The sequence below is a fragment of the Etheostoma spectabile genome, chromosome 15 (assembly GCF_008692095.1).
Source record: "Etheostoma spectabile isolate EspeVRDwgs_2016 chromosome 15, UIUC_Espe_1.0, whole genome shotgun sequence".
Taxonomy (NCBI): domain Eukaryota; kingdom Metazoa; phylum Chordata; class Actinopteri; order Perciformes; family Percidae; genus Etheostoma; species Etheostoma spectabile.
In genome coordinates this window covers 12,902,266-12,924,602 of record NC_045747.1, presented here as the reverse complement: position 1 = coordinate 12,924,602, position 22,337 = coordinate 12,902,266, and the positions used below count along the sequence as shown (strand labels likewise).

The window sequence follows — 22,337 nt, the reverse complement described above, 5'->3', positions numbered from 1 at the left end:
GGGAGCGCTGCAACAATTAGCTGATAACTGCCTCTAATCCATTCAGCTTCAAACACATTTTTGTCCAGCTGTGCAAGCTTTGAAGTTTTTTTGGCATTACATCCCCGGTGCCCTATCTGCACCTAGAAAACATTATTTCTAAAATCTTCTTTCACCACCACACTCAACTGAAATACAAGTCCTGCTCACAAGTGAGTGTACCAAATGGTAAAAAACACTGCCTTTGGTCTCATGCTGGTGTCCAAACAAAGTTACATGAAATGAAATTTATACATTTCATTTAATTTATAAAAGAGGTCAGTAGGTTATTTTCATTTCTGTACATTCTATCACACATGGATTTATGTCTGCTACCGTAATGAGCAGATGTTGGTTGCTACTAGTTACTTAATCACACCGCAGGTAAAAACGGGCAAGAAGTACAATTTTGAAACCAATTAAACTCTTAATCCTGTCTCTGAGCAATGCTAACTTATATGACATGGCTTCCTTTTAAACAACTGGAAATACTTAGTATTGTATTGGATTCTTAATTTATTACTTGGTATGCCAAACTTTAGGCATTAAATGTGTGCGTTTCTGTGAGTGTGATGAGTAAATACATACACACTGCTGTCGGTAAGGGAAATCGTGTCTGTGTCGCTGGACATACTCTGCTGCTCACTATCATTGGCGCTGGTTGCAGGAGCCATAGCATAACCGGTGTTGACGTAGTACGGGTTGATGGGCTCCCGACATGGTGCATGCCTGGAAAAGATGAAGAAATATGCTCAGGGCAAAAAAAGCTTTAGAGATCATAATGGTATAGACATGCTTGTGAAAATGCATTTATAATCAAGAGGTACACAGCTCTCTGGTATATTCCTAAATGATAAACACACAGTATTTATTAAGGATGGTTATATATTGTGATTAAAAAAAATCTGTTCAGAAGCCAAAGGTTTGTCCGTTTACAGTTAACATTCTATAAAGAACACAAAAGTTCAGCATTATACCAGAAGATTATTCACTTTGGTTGTTGTTTAAGAACAGCCATATGTTTTCCATTTTTGCTCTTTTGGTTTAGTTGGAGAGCTGATGCTCCAGACATAATGGATTTTAGACAACACACATTAAAGCCATGAGAACTACAGTACCATGTATGCCACATGTATGCTTAGTTAAAAACAAAACATGATTTGAATGAGCCAACATTTTTTGTCAACCATTCAGGCTCTGACACTTCCTGCAACTCCTCTTGCTTCGGTTTAGCGTAATCCAAAAACACCTACAGCCAGAGGAAGTATACTGCAATTGCTAGGAACACCATATTTGATAATATTTCAACAGCCTTTGTGAACACACCAAATTCAGTACCAGAGAATTAAACGGTGGAGTATAACTACAAGTTTTATTCTACGGCACACCCTTCAAGAGCATCTACAGATAGTATATGGGAAAGCCTAATTTGTCAACCTTCTACATTGACTTTGCTGAACCTACCCCTTGCAGGGCTTTGTACACATGAATTAAACATGTTAGGCATCATCTCTTTTTATTCAAATTGGAATTCCCTGAAGCTTTCTCCCTGTTTGGAATGCAGAAGCACCCAGAGTTCAAAATGAAACCTTTGTGACCGACTGATTTTCATTAGCATCTACATTCAGCAACAGTGAATAATTACAGTGCCAGGTTGGTGGAAGAGCTGGGACAAATAAAAAGTGCAGTGTACAGAAGTTTCAAGTTATGATTATATGTGGAAACATTTCTGATGATGACAAAGCAAAGGAAATGACTAGGAAAAGAAGCAAACAATTAAATCTGTCATTTGGTGAAAAACAGATGAGATGATTCCTTGAGCAAAACTATTCTAAACACTATTCACAGTTGCATTTCCATTTTGGAAACATTTATTTCTCATAACCACAAATTTATGACAACGATGCAGTACACCTCAGATGCCCTCAATGTGATCAAAACAACCACATGCCATTCTCCCTTCTTATGTCAACTCTTAAAAACATGCAAAGGCCAACCAAATCGTATACAAAAGAAAACGTATCAATTCCATTTTTTTAAGTAAAAAAAGTCTGACTCCAAACTCAAAAATTACTTTTACTATATTCAATTCAATTTCAATTCAATTTTATTTATAGTATCAATTCATAACAAGAGTTATCTCGAGACACTTTATAGATAGAGTAGGTCTAGACCACACTCCAGAATTAACAAGGACCCAACAGTTGTAGTAGTTTCCTCCAGAGCAAGCAACAGTGCGACAGTGGTGAGGAAAAACTTCCTATATATATATATATAGTTTCATGATGTTTTACTCTGGGGTGAAGGAAATATGTGTTACGTGCAATATGTTTTTACCAAGGGATGTGTGCAATAGGCCGACTTTATATGCAATTTATTGTTGTGGCTGCTGCTGGTGCTGTATTGTTTTGTTTCTAACTGCCAAGGCATTATTTATGTGTGTAGCTTGGAGTCCAAAACAAAATTTCCCTAAGGGGACAATAAAGTATATGGTACCATACGAATACTGCTCGACTCCAAAAACTGATTACAGATTCTTTATGTGAGATAAACATAATAATGTTGATTTGAGTGAAACACTGAGCAGTGACACATCGAGACGATGAAGTCTCGCCTTTGAAGTACACAACTTGCTTGAACGAGAACAAATTTCCCCAAACACTAATTAATGTATAGGTCATTCTCTTTCAAGTCAATTGATTTCTAAATGCTGATCTGAAAGACTATTTAATGTCTTTTGTTGCCTGTCTCTTAAGAGATCAGACACAACTGATGTAAAATTTAGTGTCATAAAAAACCCAACGGGTGCTGCTAAAAGGCTTTTTAAAAATGAAGCGTGTCTTTATGCAATTCCAGCCAAATGCTTGATTGCTGAAATAACTATATGATGTGAAAATATGCCCAAAACTGTGTGTTCACTCTCTAATTAAAACTTTATTTTTCCTCTTAAACAGTATATGTTTATGAGACTTCGAAGAAAGCATTGATCTCCAACAATAACTGCCAGAAAGCAAACACAAACAAGCATTGGGTTTGTTTTGCCCTCTGCAGATATCAACCAGAAAAGATGCAAACATAGACAAAAAAAAGTCTGCAACTGCCCAGTATGTGGCAGGTCTGATATGTGCTGTATTTATATAGTGCTTTTCTAGTCTTAACAACTACTCAAAGCACTTTTGCATCATACAGGAAATATTCACCATTCACACACTGTGGCCGAGGCTGCCGTACAAGGTGCCACCTGCTCATCAGATAAACACTTACACACATTCACACTCCAATGCACAGCACCGGGGGCAACTCGGGGTTCAGTGTCTTGCCCAAGGACACTTCGACACAGGACTGCAGGGCCAGGGATCAAACCACCAACCTTCCGATTGGCAGGCAACCGCTCTACCACTGAGCCACAGACGCCCAGCTGAGCTGATATCAGCTCAGTTAGGACTGGCCAAACTACTACTACTGCATTGTGACTAGTGTTTTAGTCACAGAGAGGATCTTCTCCGGAAGGTATTGTCTTCTGTTTTCTGTTGAGGACCAACAATAGCAACAACATGCACATTAGAACCTTAATTTTTAGTAGGGCTGGGCAATAAATCAATATTATATCAATATCGTGATACAAGATTAGATCTCGTCTTAGTTTTTGGATATCATTATATCGTGATATGGCATTAATGTTGTCTTTTCTGGTTTTTAAAGGCTGCATTACAGTAAAGTGATGCCATTTTCTGAATGTACCAGACTGTTGAAGCTGTTTTATTATTTGCCTTTACCCACTTAGTTACCATATCCACATTACTGATGAGTATGTCAAAAATCTCATTGTGTAAATATTTTGTGAAAGCATCAACAGTCAACACTACAGTATCAACATTGAGGCATTTGGTCCAAAATTTCCTGATATTTGAATTCTCCAAATCTCCTAGCTCTAATGTTTAGTATTAAAATCCTTGTTTTGGGTTTAGTTTTCAACAACGACAGTTCGTGTTATTCCTTCCGACCTTAGAAACCTTACATGTTGACTTTTTATTTATTTTATTTTTACTGTTATGGCTGGGGGAATTTGAGCACATAAAAGCAGAGAGGAGGCAGGAGAAAGTCTGAGCTTGAGGATTTAAAAAAGTAAAAAAAAAAGAGTTAACACTAACAAAAGCAGACCTGAATAAGCGGTCAAAAACTCACTACCCATTGTGGAAAAACAAGGAAACGATATCTAAGAAAAAAACAAAAGTAATCCAACAAACAGGACCTAGAGACAAAATAACACCCCTTCAAGGATGAGACGGCAGCACAAACAAATGACATTACAATGATCTGACACAAGACAAGCAGCACAAAGACTAAATACAAGAGGTAACGAGGAAACAAGGGACAGATGATACAGCAGGTGAAACACATTAGGGTGGGGCAGAACAATCGGACCAGCGAGATAACAAGAGACAGGAAGTAGAACAGACAAGACTAGACAGAAAAACAGACTACCAAAATTAAACAGGAAACAGAACATACAACAGAAACCACAACAAAGTGGTCTTAATCCTCAGTTGAAGATGTAATCGTATTACATGATGAGCTTTACAAGGTTCAATCAGCAGTGACATTAGTTAATTTGTGGTAGCAAGCACTTTATTATGTATTCATTTGATCTTTAATTGTCACACTTTCATTTGCCAAACACACTTAAATTGTAAGCATGTAACTAATGCTGAGCCACTTTTCATTTGTTTAACGTGATTACAATTTTTTTATGCCGGAGGATCACTTGTATGTAGAGTAAACAGTCAGATTACTCAGAGCCTTTTAGAGTCAATCAGTGTCTGTTCTCTGTCATTCTATCAGCTGATGAGTATTAAGCCAGGCAGACACCGTACGGATTAAGGCCAATTTTAGCATTAAATTGGTAAAACCCAACTAATTTTAGAATTGGGATGAATTTCTGCCAGACTGGTTGTCATTTGATATGCAGTTTGAAGGGGGTCACAACACCTGATTAATTTCCCCGATCGGAAGGATTTCTATGGAGCTAGAAGAGTGACAGTAACCTGTGGTATTTAAAATAAAATTTGGCATTGAAACAAGAAATATTGGCACTGAAAAATGTTGAGCTGATATACTATATACTATACTGATGAGCTATATATCAGTTACATATATCAGTCACATTTTTCATTGCCAATATTTCTTGTTTCAATGCTAAATTTTATTTTTAATACCAAAGTTTACTGTCACTGTTCCAGCTCCATAGATTTCTGGCATGTCAGAATTTTGGTTGGTTGTCTGATTTCTCGCATGGATACTGAAAAAGATCCAAGCTTGTCTTAATGTTATGGGAGTAGTATTTTACACATTGTGGCTAAAACTGTAGTCTTGTAGAATTGGCTTCTTAGAACATGAAACATGAGGTGGTCAGATGTAATGTCATAAAGTAGATGAACAGCCTTTACGTGTTTTGTCTAATTAATTTATGTATGTCTTATTAGATCATGTTTAAATATACAAAACTTCCTTTTGGCCATTTTTGTGTGTTTTAAAAAAAATAAAAAAATAATTATTATTTTTTAAATAATTGATTATTAACTTATCAGAATTGAGCATTGAATAATTCTAGAGAGAATCACAATGCATTTAAGAATCAATATTTTTTTCCCACCCCTACCGTCCACTCAGCTTTAGACAGATTCAAAGCAAAGGCCCGTAACAGTCACAACAAACTGCGATCCAGCACAATCAACAAGTATTGTTTTCCCTCATACAATCTCACTCTTGCCAGACTCAAGGTAGAGATCATTTTTACAATAATATATTTGGAGCTGCCATAACATTAAGGCAACATTTACCTACAACTCTGTTAACAAAAGTCAGATTAAACAAAAATTAAGTGTTGTCTTGGTTTGTTTTCTTCCAGGGATGATTTGCCATGAACACTCTTAGCACTTTCAACCCACTTCACTTATACAAGTGTAACTAATAATAATGATGGTTCTGTTAAACATATATATATATTTAATATACAGTAAGTGTCATCAACACAGTGTGTTAGCATGCACAGTACCAGGACCCTGAAACTGAAGCAGCTAAAGGTCATTCAACCATCGGACATTTGATTATTTACTAGAGGTAAGACGAGGTCTTGCAATATTAAAGACGTTACTTCTTGTTTCTCTTTTCTGGCTTTGTCCTGGAATCAAAGTAGTACTCTCTCAATAATCATAACAAAGAACAGCTAGTTCAGTTCAGAAAATGACTTCACTTTACTGTAATTTAGCCTTTAAACCCAGGAAAAGACACCATCTATGCCATATTACAGTATTACGATATCCAAAATCAAAGACAATATCGAGTACCATATCTCAATATCGAAACAATATCGATATATTGCCCAGCTCTATGCAAAGCACCAACATTAGGTTAAAAAAGAAGTCTAACTGAATCTGCAAGAATCATCAACTTAAAATGCAGTCAAGTCAGTAATAAAAAGAAACAGCCACCTCAACATTTACGACACTGATTTAAAAAAAACTCAACAGTAAATATTAATCTGAGTACAGACCTGTAATTATGACTAAAAGCTAACGTTTCTCAGAATCAATCAGCAGGCCAATGAGCAGGCTTGGCATTGCACAGGTTAGAACATCACGGTGAATCAACTTTGACCTCTCACACTGAAAATGAGAAGCATTTCAAAGTTAAAAGGCCATAATTTTAAAGCTGCTGTTGCACACACGCACACATAGTCACACAGTCACCCTTTACACTGCAGCAAAAAATGCTAACTTCCTACACTTGTATTGATATGTTGCTAAACTGAATCTGGGTATTGAGATGAGTGCTTTACTTCAATTTAGGACAAATTAAACATTACTTTTGTATTGATTATGATACAAAGGTTTATTGAATATAACCTATTTCAACTTTTAAGAAGCACATTGTCTTTGATTTCATATATGTTTGTGCAATAGGAAGTTCACAGCAAATGTGCATATTATATTGTGCTCTACAATGTTTTGCTTTTGCCATTTTTCTGGGTGCGTTTGATAATTCTGAGTTCATATCATTTTTGTGGTCTAAAAATCAGATCAAATCAATATCCATGACTGTGACTAGTCAACATTATAAAATAAGTTTGCGATCTCTAGATTGAATATTAGGGGTGGGAATCTCTTGGCACCTCAGCATTCGATTCAGAGGCCAACGATTTGATTCTAAAAAAATTATTGATGCATCTCGATGCCACAATTTTTTTATGTCCATTTCCAGGCTAGATTTTGAAAAAATATACATATAAATCTGAGTTTGCTAATCCCTTCCTAGACAAAGCAGCTACACAAAGCTTAGATTCTGACATATATTTGTCACACACAAGTTTTGATGAAGTGTTTTGTCTACTGGGGTTTTTCTTTGTAGTCTTTTCATGCCTAAGCCTTAAACAGGCTTGTGAAAGTCACCTTCTCTCACAGTGGTCTTCCATGTCAGAGGCTCAGTCATGTTTAAAGGTGGAGAATTGGCTTCTTAGAACATGAAACATGAGCTGGTCAGATGTAATGTGATAAAGTAGATTAGAGCCCGATCGATAAAGGATTTTTAAGGCAGGTATCGATACAAGTATTTGATTATTTAAAAATCTGATATGCCGATAGATTGGCCGATATACTGTATTTTTTTTTTATAAATCCAGAACGAGTTACAAAACATAAACAGATATGATACTTAAAGTCCTTTGAACATAAAACACATTAACAAAAACAAAAAATCAGTGTTGCCAAGAGGGACGTTGTAAAGTGCCCTCTGGTGGACAAACTATGCAACATCAACACTCATAACATGGTTGACTGTCGATTTTTATTTTTTCAATATTCATTTATCAGAATAATTTTTTGTCATTATAAATGACTGTAATGAATGAATATTTAAATAATGTGTTTTTTTCTTCGATTTTTTATTACTGAATATTATTATTATTATTAAATATTGGCCGATAATATCACCAATAATAACTAATAACAGCCTATATGTGTTTTGCCTAATTATTTATATTTTTTTATTTTATATAATTGAGATTATATATACAACATTTAATTTTTTTTTCTTTTTCTTTTGGCCATTTTTTTCTGCACTTTTGCCTAAACTCTAAGTTTTTGCCCATTATCCCATCCTCTTTCAGTCACTGTTTTCTGATTTGTACTTGTCTGGAGACAGCAACATTTAAATAAAAATTACCACATTAATATTAAAAAGAGGGAGGTAAAGATGACAGTTGCCAGGGTAAGATTTCAGAAAGTTCCTTTGTAAACAAAATCATGTTGAACTTTTACCACAAAACACTGTTCCAATGGGAAAATTCAAGTCCCACAGTACCTGCACAAGAAAAACCAAGAACACTACTTCAACCTTCTAACAGCAAATGAGCTTCTGCAGCCTCTGACATTTCCTCAACAGCATCGGTGTAACACACCACCTTCCTCTCATCTCAGCTGTCTCCTGTGCTACAGTTAGACTCTGTTTTCATCTCAAACTTCAAGCAGCGTTCATGGCATTGTGGGGTTTCACCGCTCTTTTCTAATTCAGCAGTTTGCAGAGACAAGCTGTGTAGTTAGGGCTGTAGTGAAGCCTTCTAGATTACTGGGAGGATTTACCTGTACTCGTGAGTGTCCTGTAATCTTGCGCTGTTGGTAACGCGATGTGGGGCCGTCTCCATTAGCAGCTTCTGAGTGAGCCGGTTGCTCGGTGTGGGGTCACACTCGGGCTGCTCCTCCGGCTCCTGGTCACATCTCCACTCCTCATCTTCATTTAAAGTCGGTAAATAACCGGACAGCCCGTTTCCGTTCCCAGAAACAGAGCTCCGATCGCTGTACAGCTTAGGGCTCTCTCCTCCTGTCCGAGTATATTCCAAATATATGTCAGACTTAAGAAATAAGGGATAGGTGTTCTCCTCTATCATAGTCTGTATCTCAGTTTGAGCCTGGTCAAACATTGCAGGATCAATGTGAAGCTTCATGACACTGTCTTTGATGAAGGACTTGGTAGCTGGTTTAATTTGTCTTGAAACAATCCCATTGTTGTCCAGGATGTATTTCTTATAGATAGCTTTTGCCAGTTTGACCTTCTTCTCCTCATTACCCTCATTAGCTTCAAGTTTGCGGAAGCCACTGCACGCAAACCAGAAGTCCAACAAATCTGCACACCCCTCCTGCTTGAGGAACGTCCTAAACAGATGGATGCCATCTTGATCATCCAGGAGGGAGTGAAGAGATTCTGCCCACTTTAAGTAGGGTGGTGTAGGGGAAGCACTTCCCTCCGGCTCATAACCCAAGTCCAAGTCAGGTCGCCTGGGTGTAGCCACAGACGCCTCACATTTGAGGCTCTCGTTCTTTGAGGAGAAGCCGAGGTTGCTGTACTGGCGTCCATCACTGCACACCAGCTGACCTTCTTCCCCTGGGACTGGAGGTCTCGGAGCATCCTCAGTGAAGCTGCCTCCCAGGTCTGCTAAGTAGTCCCTTTTGTCGCTTATGCTCATAGTCCCAGCATCCATAAACCACGTCCCCGTAGAGCCCACACTGCACAACTAGTAGATCCAGACCTCTACTTATGCCACTGCAAAAGAACTCCTGCAAGGAGGAAACATATATAATGAGACTCAGCTTCATCACATCATTGAAATGAAGAGTAGTGCTGGCCTTGACAGGGCACTGCTATCAGAAGACACTCATTCTCAGATTAATGACAAAAAGTTCATTTTAGCAGATCTACTGAGAATAGGTTGAATAATCATGTGCCATAATTGCCATATGCCTGGTTGGAGGAGGACTAATACCTCACAGGGATTTTTTTAGAATTTTGCACAGTTTGCATTTTTGTCAGATTTTCATGAAAAACTCATCAGGGGCCAGTCATCAGCTGAACATTGAAATTAATGCAAATTTGGCAGAAATCCAGAGGATTTGTAAACGTGAGAAAAGCTACTGAAAACCCCTAAAACCAATCCAAAATGAGGAATTAATGATAACATTCTTTTGCAACTACAGTGCAGCGTATTTTCATTTGAAATATGGAATCAATACAATAGAATAACTGTGGAAATGAGTGATGAAAACAACCCAGAAAACTACAATACAAAGATACACTGAAATAGAATTCTATGTACTTGATCTGTAAGCGTAATATTTGCATTACATCTGCAAACCTCAGCAGAAACTGAAATTTGGCATGTAATTTGGTTCATCGTCTATTTAGTGGTTTGATGGTCTATAATTGTGCCATACTGAGTCACACTGAGACTTCTGTGGGAGTGCTGTGGTAATCCATGCCGTGAGTCGTGGCTTCACTGCCATCTGGCCTTCAAGGCATCTACTACCAGTGGATTATGGTGTAGTTAGGGCTTGGCAATATACCGAATATCACGATATTCTCGACCAAATACCTAGATGTTAATATTGCGACAATATTATATGGTTGACTATTGGTGCTATAACAAAATGTTATTTACACATTGAGATTTTAGATAAATATCCTCCAGAAATGATTTAATGACTTAGCAGGTAAAGGTAAATAATAGAAGAGTTAGAACAATCTGGTAAATTTAGAAAATGACATCACTTGACTGTAATGCAGCCTTTAAAACCAGGTAAAGACAACACTTCCCATATTACACTATTATGATATATCTAAAATCTTAGACGATATCTAGTCTCATATCGCGATATTGATATAATATCCACATAATGCCCAGCCCTAGGTGTAGTGTTATATAGTTTGCAGCAATATTGTGACTTATATGCATGAGCATGGAATTATTTTACACAGCTCCTCCAATTACATCTAAATTAGTATTAGTGTATCATCCCAATGATAAATTCACTGGAGATTTACAGTATGAACTCAATAATGAAACAGTCTCTCTACTATTAGCTGAAATGAGAAGCACAGAAAATATACTTTATTGATCCTTGTATCATATTCTCTCTTTATTTCATTTCCTGCTATCATTGTACAGGGTCAGCATAGACAGAATAGCGTACCTAATGATTCTTAAATCATTCAATGTCTTGTTCAAGGACACGTCCTGGTCCTCATGTGTTGTCCCTAAGCTTTCTTGCTGAGCAAAGAGTTAGAGATAGTGGGTATATCGCCACTTCTATTACCTGTACATACAGCTTATGTTTAAGCTTCCCAGATACAATGTCAGAAATCATTTTAGTCCCGATTCCCTAATGCAACAATAGCATAGAGAAAAAAAGGCTGTTTTAATTCACACATCTGTGCAGCAGCCAATATTTTTTGACAGATGAGGGCAGGACCAAATCTCGGTGACCAGTAATGGCTCTGACCAATCAAAATCCTACTTAAAGCTCTGTGCCCTTGTTAACTCCAATGGTTTTGGGATTGAAAATAAATGTTTAAAAAAGTAGATTTCCAATTTTTTTTTTAAACGTTTACTCTAGTTGTGATTTATAAAAAAAAAATTTACCATCACGTTACCTTTAGGGCACACCCACTCTCTGTCTTTTCCAATACAGATACAAATCATTTTGCTGATAGAACAAAAGACAGTAAAGAAGAATTTGGCAACAATGCCGTTCTCTGCACAATCCTGAAGTGTGAGCAGCACGTGCAACTGTGCAAATCATAACCAGAAAAATGTGGGCAGTTTTAATACAGGCACTGGTTGATCAATGCTAAGGAATAATCTGGTCAAACCAGCAGTCATCTTGCTACCTGTGTGTAATGATGCATCGGCACAGACATGTTGGCGCATTCACAGCCCATTGAAATTAACGGTTATGCGGTTCACGTATGGGTTGACAGGAATATTTACAAAAGGGTTAGGCGTGATTTCAGCCGGTCAGAGCCGAGTTCAGGAAATGCCCCTTTTTTTCTGAAACTGTATCCGTTTGTTGTTCGTTTTGAAGTGAGCCTCTTATCACATTCATGTCTTGGCCTCTCCAGAATGAGAAGAACAGCAGCGGTGTGTGGGGGAGGGGAGCCAGAAACAAACTCCACACACACACACACATACATACACACACACAGGCACACACACAGGCACACACACAGACAGGCACACACACACACACACACACACACACACACACACACACACACACACATACACACACAGGCCTTTCAGCAGCCGACCGACAAGTGCACAACTTTGTCACACTATTCACCTATTAATATCTGTACTGTCTCCGCTAACAGTTGCTAAACTAAACGAACAACAGGACGACCGCAAACATTTCCCCTACCGTCAGAGGACACAGAGGGAATCCCACACCAATTTCCGAATAGATTTACAACCAGCAAAGCGATGGCACATATCTCCCGACTACCGCAATCCCAATCTCTGAGCTGGGGGAGAGAAAAAAGTGACATATACTTAACCGGTGAAAATCTTCTTGCTGCTTTCGAGTGCATCTGCCATTTGGGCCGGCACAAGTCACCGCCAACATTGTCATAGTTGCGAATGGCAAGACTTTAAAAATAACAAAGAAAACAGTCCGCTCTCCACCTCTCCATGACTGTCTCTCACTGTCTGTGCGGAGCCGAAGCTACACAGCAGATGATGCACAGCGCCTCGCCCGTTCAATACACAAATTGCCAGTATTTAGTTTTGCTACATACAGTATGTGGTAGGGTACACTAATTTGTGTCACCCTCTCTTAAGAATTAAAATAAATATCTTGAAAATAAGGTTGTAACATTTCCTTTCTTACTTCTTAGTTTACAATCTGCTGAAAAATGGATCAACATTTAAAAATATTTGATATCTTACAAAAATTGAAAAGAGTAGCTTATGCCATATTGGCTGATCTTTTGAGTAACCTAATTCAAACTTCTATTGAGGGAAGAAATCAATTACATTCAAAATAATTACTATACCACTGTAAGCATTAAATAGTAGGCTATGTAGTCTATTACAGGCCTACGTTTAGGTGTCCTTGTGACTATGTTGTTATATGCTGTAGGCTAATAATGAGGAAGATGTACATGGGTTACATGGGCTGAATATGCTTTGATCAGTTAAATTATCTTGCAGTAATCTTTTTATTGGTCTAATCCATGTGTCACATGATGACCTCACATGAACACTTGGGACTACTACCAGCCTTTTGCAATGGCTTGTAACATTCCTCTGTTTGAATATGTGCCCTAGCTCCGGTACTTGTAGCTAACACCAACACCTTTTTGAATTGAAATGCAACATTGTGCAAAGTTGCAGTCAGCTACTCAGCCTCTCAGGCCCCCTTACAGCGCCCTTGGAGATACGTGTTCATGTTTTGGTGTGTTTATTAATAAAACCAATACAACTCTGGTGAAACCCAAACTAAGCAGTGACTTCCATCTTCTTTATAAACAATTTGGTGTGACAAAGAGCCATCAACATGCCACTTTGCATTATTAGACACAATTTATTTTAACAGTTCTGGCTGAGAATGTCACACAGTGAGCACACAGAACTGCAATAATGTGCATTTATATGCTGTAACAACTAGTGCTGATTCAGCAGCCGCAGTGTTAGATACACTTGATTGTGTCATTACCTTATGACTTTACAGTGCAAAGACTAAAGAATAGAATAAATGCAACATTAAAGGCGGTTGTCAGTTACCATGCTTTCATGCCAGGCAATCATTGAGCAGTCACACGGTTTTAATGAGCCTAAGATGAAAGGCTAATGGGACACTATAAAAACAGAAATGCGTTTGATTATGTAATTACATCAATCCATTTGGGAGCACGAGAAAGAGCAGAACATATATATTTCACACCCTGTCTCATCAGATCACCAGAATTGCCAGCTCAAACCCAGAAACCTAGGTTAAAGTGTGCAGTGTACACAGTGCTTACATTATTTATGCCAGCAATATAAAACATGAAAAAGACTCAGCACGCTTCAGCTTCCTCGAGGCAAAATTGATTAACATTATTGAAGCATCATGAAACTCAAACACTCCTTTCCAACACTATTTCTATTATTGTTATTTTGAATACCATTTCAATGTTCTCACATCATAGAAAAAGCCAGGATTTCTTCCACTAGAAAATCTTGACAATGTTTAAGAATGAATATATGATGGCCCTTTAAAACATATCACATGAAGATGATTGAGAAAATGCTGATTAACAAATCAACATGTTTTACCTTGAGTTTAATTGTGTTCCTCACACATCCTCCAGCAGTATATCCATTTACTGGGAATTCCATTGCACGATTATTTAACACATGGGGCTGCAGTAATGGTAGCGTCCCTCTCATCACCTTGACCCGAGAAGGCCTGGCCAAAGCAGAATGTCGCCATAATAGATTGTCTTTTCCATCCATTTGTTCCTGTAGGAGAATACATATTTGTTAAGTCTGCTTTGCACACAGCAGAACGTAAGAATATTAAGAAACTACTGTAGGATTTTGTTTTTGCAATGTTAATGACATTTCTGTACTACATGTTCTTCAATATTACTTTAATACAAATTAATTTTAAAAGTCTTCTTTATCATTTGAGAATACCATTCTATCATGATACCAGTGACATAAGGCCAGCTCCCAAACCTTATATTCCCCTTCTTAAAAAAAAATCCCCAACAGGAGCTTTCTGAACATCATAGATTTACTGGATTAAACATGTTTTCTTTATTCTCTTTTTATACCCCCAGCATGGGACACTTGTTAAAAACACACACAAATCCAGACAGAATCACACCAGGATGGTTTTATTGCATGACAGAACATTTTCTGTTTAACAACACACTGATGGAAACAACACATGCAGCTTTATACCACTACTTTAGACGTAACATCTGGTAAGACATATCACATGAAGTTCCACTGTTCACAGTTAAAGCTTTGAGAATCAGCCATTACTTCCAGGTGTTTGGACCCATTGTGAAACCCTCAGCAGCAAGGCAAATCACATGTAAAATTAAAGTTTACACAGCACCCCCTCTAGCCCATCCCAGTTTTTCTGCTAGCTGCCGATTTATCAGCAGTGGTTTTTTTTAAAGACCAAAATGGTGGTCAGAACCTGTTATGATCAAATGAAGGGCGGTGATGGTGAAGAGAAAAAAGAGAAAGGAACACATGAAAGAGTGCTGCCGACAGCTGGCGTGGGTTTTCACATCAGTCCCTACACCAGCAGCTACACTTTCTTAGTTAATCAAAAGAGGAGGAACATGTAAACTCCAACACAAGCTAGAAACAACCTGATAACTAGTGCGGCTTAAAAAGCCTGATGGGACTGCACATCAGTCAACCCTGAACAAAAGCTGTCTAATGTTGATAGACTTCTCACAATCAGAGGTTCAAGGAAAAATACACATACATGGAGTTGTGTGGATTTCCATTTTTAACGCCCCACTTCCACTCATGTAATCTTTTATCTCTTCTAACACTTTATTCTATGGTCTATAGAGCATCTACTGGACTCTAACATACTACTAATTAGTTGCATCCACTTCTTTTGTTTCAAAACTGGACCATACTGAACACACACAAGACACTTTAAAATTTTTTTTTTAAGATTACGTTTAAGGCATTTGGGCTTTTGCCATCCAATCATGAAAGTAATCATACATAATCCATAATCCATACAGGATGTGAGAAACCAATGATATTGTCAATCTTGTACATGGCATCCATTTTACTGATCCATCAAGATTATCATAAATAACCTTGTCAGTACAGACAGCTGTGAGCACACAGACCTAAATTATAATAACTGATATAATTAGTTAGACATCCAAAGTATTTTTTGACAGTACACTAATCCATTTTATAAAGCTTTATTTGCACCACAAAAATGGACTTTTCCCCCCTTGTATCACAATGTCAAATGATGATGCATTTTGACTTCTACTGGCATCTTTCTTCTACTGGCATCTTTCTTCTACTGGCATTCTGGCATCCTACAAACATGTGCATAGTAAACTGAAGTAGAAGTCCTCTCCGGGAACCATCACCTAATTGTGGCGGGATCAGGATCGGTGCGTGCATTTCTGCTGCTCTAGGCGAAACACAGTTGTGCCACTTCTCTATTTGCAACGTACAATATCAACAATAACACACAGCCAATATAAGCCATAAGCAAAAAAACAGCAACAACACAAACGCCAATAACACAAAGACATGTGCAACGTAAAAACTTTCAACAGTTATTAAAGTAGGCCGATGCATGACGCTACAACAACGACACCAACAGGTCTGCCGCACAAAAAATCCAATAGGTTCCAAATCCCTTTACAGCACATCTATTTTCTAAATAATTGTAAATCTTTATATATCCTCAACAAAACCTTGTCTTGTGTGTTAAACACACAAACACCCACACATAGGCCTACACACAAGTGCGCAGCAGGTTCACAACTTAAAACTAATAGAGAAAGGAAATCAAGTCCTTTGACCTGATATGGTCCTTTCTCTGTCAAAATGTCTATTTATTCTTGTGTTATTGTTGTTGGAAATTTGCTGGAATCTTTCACATCCTTCGGCACCCTCTGTGTACAGGTAGCAACGCTATATGTTCAGCAGCCTCAATGTCCCTGTCACCCTGTCTTTAATGGTAGCAGAGGCATCACTGGCCGGGCAGCTAGCAATGGCAACAGCACTGACGCTGGTCTCCGAGGCTCTGGAAGGGCCAGCATCCTCTTTTTAATTCCCACCAGGATCAATATATTTTAATAAAGAATTATTTTATTTTTGGAGTGCTTACTCCTTTGCTATTTTTCTTTTTTTGTAATCACAACCAGACAGTTTTGGTTGTACAGACATGGTTGTACAGTGTTCCAACCTCTGACCTGTGAGAACTGGTGGGGATGGGGGGGCAGGGTCGCTTATTGGTGATTTTGATGACAGACACACATTCCTCACCAATGGACCACAAGAGGCAATAAAATGAGGGCCAAATGAAACAATTGAAATGTTTTATAAGCTGAAATTTTACCGCCTTGCCAAAGTGCTGCTCTAGGCCATTGTCTAGTAAGTCTATACACATGCATTGGCGCTGGTAGGGAGGTTTGTGGTTCCCTATGAACCTAAAGAGAGCCTGGGGTTCCATGTAGGGTCTACCATGGCAAAGTGGTCTCAGGCGGGGGGCCAGACTAAGAATTTGTTTAAACTGGCCTCAACGGACCAGACCTGGGTGGCAGAGGCTGGCTCTGGGGACATGGAACATGGGAAAAGGGGATCGAACTTCTGCAGGAGTTGGAGTGCTACCAGTTAGATCTGGTGGGGCTTACCTCTACGCACAGTTCTTTCACAGTACTTGTGGATAGGGGATGGACTCTTTTCTTTTCTGGAGTTGTCCAGGGTATGAGGCACTGGGTGGGTTGGGTGACCTTGAATGGACTCCTTCATAGGGCTTCATTGGAGACTTCAACGCATACATGGGCAATGAAGGAGACACCTGGAGAAGCTTTACTGGGAGGAGTGGCCTCCATGATCTAAATCTGAGCGGTTGTTTGTTGTTAGACTTCTGTGCTAGTCATGGATTGTCTATAACAAACACCATGTTTGAACATAAGAAAGCTCATAAGTGTACGTGGTACCAGAGCACCTTAGGTTGAGGCCTGAGGACGCATGTTTTGGAAACTTGAGTAAAGAGAGGGGTGGAGCTGTCAGCGGATCACCTTGTGGTAGTGAGTTGGGTCAGGGGGTGGGGGAAGACTGGAGGAGGCCCATGTCAGAGAAATCTTCAACTCATACCTCTGTCTGAGATTTTCTGGCATCTCTGTTCAGGTTGGGGGCATTAAATCTGAGCGGACAATGTTCAAAGCTTTCTTAGCTGAAGCTGCGGTGGGGTGCTTGAACACCATGGTGAACACCGGTGATCAGGGAAGCTACTAAATAAAGAAGGAATCTTTCCGGGATATGTTATCCTGGAAGACTCCAGAATTGTCTTTAAGGCACTGACAGGCCTGAAGGGCTGCAACCTCTCCCGGAAAAGAGGCAAAGCAGAGGGTGTGGGAGAAATTCGGAGAAGCCATGGAGAGGGATTTCAGTTGGCACCAAGGTGTTTTGGAAAAAAGGTCTGCCACTTCAGGAATGGCAAATGTGGAACCATCCAAGCTATGTACAGTAAGGATGGGACTCTGTTGATCTCAAATGAGGAGGTAATGGGCGGTGGAAGGAGCACTTTGAGGAACTCCTGAATCCAACTAACACACCCTCTATGGAAGAGGCAGAAAGGGAGGCTGATAGGGGATAGTTGTCAATTTCCCTGGTAACTTGTTAGTCAAACAGTGGCAATGTCCTGGGAAATGATGAGATACGTCCAAAAATCTTGCTTTGAAAGCTTTGGGTGTGGAGGGGCTTTCTTAGATGACACTCCTATTCAACATTGCGTGAATGTCTGGGACAGTGCCCAAGGAGTGGCAGACTGGGGTGGTGGTTCCCGTGTTCAAATAGTTTAAATCCCTAGAATGTCTAGATATGGCTCTGTGTAGAGGGTGGATAAAAATTACTCTTCCCTTCCTCAGCAACTTAAAACAAGAAGCCCTTAAGCAACTGGCCCAGCAAAGCTGCTCAGCAGAAGAACAATAGAAGACGCTTCTCTGTTCAGTTCTGTGAATGTATGAACCATTGTCATTAATGAAATCAGCTAAGCTCATCTAAAAGTAGTATCTTGTTTCAGAACGGTTAAAGAAAATGTAGTTGCTAAAAGCTTTCAATGACAGTTGTTTTATGTGTTCACTGATCTGTAGTATTCATTCGTGATTACAGAAAAATGCAAATTCTGTAGTTTGTCAAAAGTAATTATAATCATGGCTCTTAAAGAAAGATGTTCAAAATTATACTGATGTTTTAAAAAGATTTTTCCTGCTGCAGTGTTACCAGAGGACAACTTCATGTTTCCCAATTCAGTGCTTTCAGTTTGTCTTTTGTTCCACCTGTCAGTGTGGATTTAGACTTCCTAGTAGGCCTTGGCTGAAATAGGCTTATCGCTGTGGAAGATTCTCTGATGAACAAAAGCCCATTAAGACGTATAACTGAATGCTCCCATTCTTAGTGCACACAATGGAGATTTCTATTTTTCAAATTGGCTGTGTTCAAAGAATCCAAAAAAGTTAAAATGAACAAAAGAAACAACAAACAGGACAATACCTTATTCTAAACCCTCAAAACTAAAAATGGAAAACATACACATGCAGGGCTTACAGACTAAACTGAGACACTCAAAACCGTTAATATGATTGACCAAGTTATTACAGATCAGATGGTTTTAATCTGAAAAAATATGGCAGGCATATTAAAGTTATTCAATGTCTGTTATAAGTTCTGAAATGAAAGAGGAATATCAAAAGACTGCCAGAAAATGTATTCTGGAGTCCTGCTGATGTCCTTTGTCCTGGCTGAATATATCATGACTAACAAGCCTTGGAGTGGATTAGGCACAGAGGATTGAGCAATTTTTTTATTTTGCTGGATATTATAGCTCACAGAGCCCTATATTCCCACAAAAAGGGTAAAAAAATTATATCAAAAAGGCCCATATTTCCAATGGTGATGTAATACCAAAGACAAACATCCGTAACCATGTACCAAATGTTGAAAGTACATTGTCCGACATCTGCTGGCTTGAAAAAAATTCAAATTAATTTAAGCGTTAAGTCTATCGGGGTCTTCGGTAGTCTGGTCATGGGATGCATATTAACTGGTCAAATCAAATGATGTGCTTCGGTTTTGATGAGAGGGAGGACATTACAAATCCAGTATGGTACTGGCATGAAAAACGATAACACACACAACAGAATGATAAACAATACAATGGAAAGTTACTGGTAACCATAGATTTCATCCTCAAGAGATTCAAAAGCAGACATCATATCTGCTGTTTTACCTTATTGTGTCGTTCTTGGTTTTGTTGTATTGAATCGCAGACTACTCCCACCGCTTTTCTATGGATCGAGTTTAGTCCTTCGTAGTCTGCAGTAAAGACTGCCGCCATCTTTAATCACAACAGAGTCCATCTGTCGATGGTTCCCTTTCTACCCTCTCTTCTCTGTTCCAGTCTCTCTGTTCCAGCCCTCTCTGTTTGTTGTGGGGGGTTCTTATTTTCCATCCAACATCAAACCACCATATCGACAGGCTCATGGGCCGCCCAGTAGGGGGGCAGCTTGAACATGCTGCATTGGCTGTTGTCCTTTTCTAAAGCCACAGATTAACTGACCACATTTATTTTTCTCAGAAGGATACAGATAGCCGGCAAAAAATGATTTCAGCTCTCAGGCCTTTGATTTCAACAAGCCTGGTCTCAAAGCTCCTCCATAATTGTCCCTGAACGCATCTTTTAATCAGATGTTCAGATTGATGGGATTTAGAGCCCTCTTTGATTGAGACCATATCTGTAATAATAACTACTTTCAAATGTGTGTACTCATTTATGACAGATTCTGATAATTTTAACCATGTTTTAAATGATCAGACAGGTCTTTACATTTCCAGGTGGTCCATAATATGTAACGTAGAAATGGCATCTTCCTTTTAAACAAAGCTCAGCTGGAATTCTTTGATCTCACCAATTGGAAGTAAATGAGACCTGAGCAGCCCCGACTACATTTATAAGTATAATCAGACAGTCTGTCTGCATTCATTCAACTAATGCATTTTATTTAAAGTGATAAATTCCTTTTTGTTCCTCCTCGTCTCTCTTTGCGTTTGAGCCTGAATGCAAAAGGCATATCTTGTGTACTGTTTTGTTCTGCCAAACTCTTTCAATGAACAATAAGAGAAGTTTAATTTCAAAATGGTAGATGCTCTCACCTTCCTCTCCTGCTGGGTGGCTCGTCGGATCTTATTTCTGTGGTCCGCCATGACTGGGCGCAGTCCCCTGCCTGCCACTCTGCAATACTTTCTCATACTCATGAACCTGTTTCTGATTCTTACTAGTGTGTTCCTGAAAGATGAGCATCTTTACTTTATATTGCAGCTTCATCCGTGCGATCCTATTGGAGGAAACAAGGACCAGATGATTGTCTGCACAAATGTATTGTAGCTATGGTAACAGACCCAACAGGCATGAGTGATGTTCACCTAATTGCTCCGTACACATTAAGCAACAGAAAAAAGAAAATCATATATTTAGCAGTGTTGAGTCAAATCAAATTGATTTCTTAGACATTACACATTTCAGCCACAAAGCCTTTTTTATAATGACCTGCATCACAATGTGATATTTTATTAAAACTTGCATCTATTTGATGTATGAAGTTGTGAAACTAGCCCAGTGAATAAGGAGATGAATGCAAAGAAAGGAGGAGAAAGATAGATGAAAAGACATTTTGGAGAGAGGGGAGTAGATGATATTGGCTTTGTTATGTAGCTTTATCAGCTGCTTACCTTTCAACTGGATTTCACACTTGCATGTCTGGTTGTAGTCAGGGTCAGGTCCAGCATACCCTTCTCACAATGACCAATTTTCTCCTCACATTGCTCCAGCAAAGACTCACGGCGTTGGCTGACATTTTGCCAAAATAAAACAAGTTGCAAAAGACTAGCACGAATGAGATTATAAGACATCACAAGATAAACACAGACATACCAAATTGATGTGCTCTTCAAAACTTATTGAATGATTTGAAAAAAATCAGGATGTCTGATATGTTGTATGCTGTACAGCATCATAACATACTGTATATGTCTAATTATAGCTTTACATACTTTTATGTTATTTTATAAATCCTTGATTTTAGTTAAGGTGGTGGACGTAGGCTACTTTATACAGAAAATTAGCTAACCACAAGTCCTGTGGCATGGTAGCAAAACTTTCCACAGAACAGAATCCCAGTTTATATAAATAGACAATAAGCCATAGTATGGTTAAGATGAGGTGTTATTCGTTTGCCTCAGGGTGGTCCAAGCAAAATTCTTAACAAACAACATAAAGAGATAAAGTAATGTTAACCCATTTAGCTAACATCAGCATTTTTTGTTAATGCTACTTAGCTTTAAATTTGTACAGTTTATTTTAGAAACAAAACTTTTTAAAATCTATCAACACGATTCTGCATTTGCTACAATTATAGTTTGTTCGTCAGCAGTGTTTTCAGTTCAGACAATTAAAAGGAAGGTCATTGGAACATAACTGTAACGTTACAGTATGAATTTCATACTTTGCATTCACGTGATTACCATGGATACCTGGCGGGCAAGAAACGTCGAGAAAATTGCGACAAACATTGGCCAGTCAGAGGAATTTCAGCCTTGCAGATTTCCAATACGACAATCAATCAACTATTTAGACCATGTGTCACCAAATGTCAACCTGCCTAAGGATCTGCTGGTCCACTTCTACACAGCCATCGTCCAGTCTGTCCTCTGCACGTCCATC

The 22,337-nt window shown here is 38.7% G+C and overlaps 1 protein-coding gene across 7 annotated transcripts in view; it reads right to left on the bottom strand.

The window, feature by feature from the left end:
- axin1 (axin 1) overlaps window positions 1–21,464 on the bottom strand; it is a 36,078-nt gene extending 14,614 nt beyond the window's left edge. For 3 of the 7 annotated variants that reach the window (XM_032537533.1, XM_032537537.1, XM_032537539.1), the window contains exons 1-3: window positions 12,400–12,604; window positions 8,655–9,626; window positions 607–747 (exon numbers count right to left, since the gene is read on the bottom strand). In XM_032537533.1, the coding sequence (XP_032393424.1) occupies window positions 607–747; window positions 8,655–9,550 (1,037 nt within the window). In that variant the 5' untranslated portion in view covers window positions 9,551–9,626; window positions 12,400–12,604. Of the gene's footprint in view, window positions 1–606; window positions 748–8,654; window positions 9,627–12,263; window positions 12,364–12,399; window positions 12,605–14,161; window positions 14,348–19,847; window positions 20,153–20,770; window positions 20,953–21,346 lie in introns of those variants that run through there. The other 4 variants (XM_032537535.1, XM_032537534.1, XM_032537536.1 and 1 more) reach the window with 4 other exon arrangements.
- Between the last annotated feature and the right edge of the window lie 873 nt (window positions 21,465–22,337).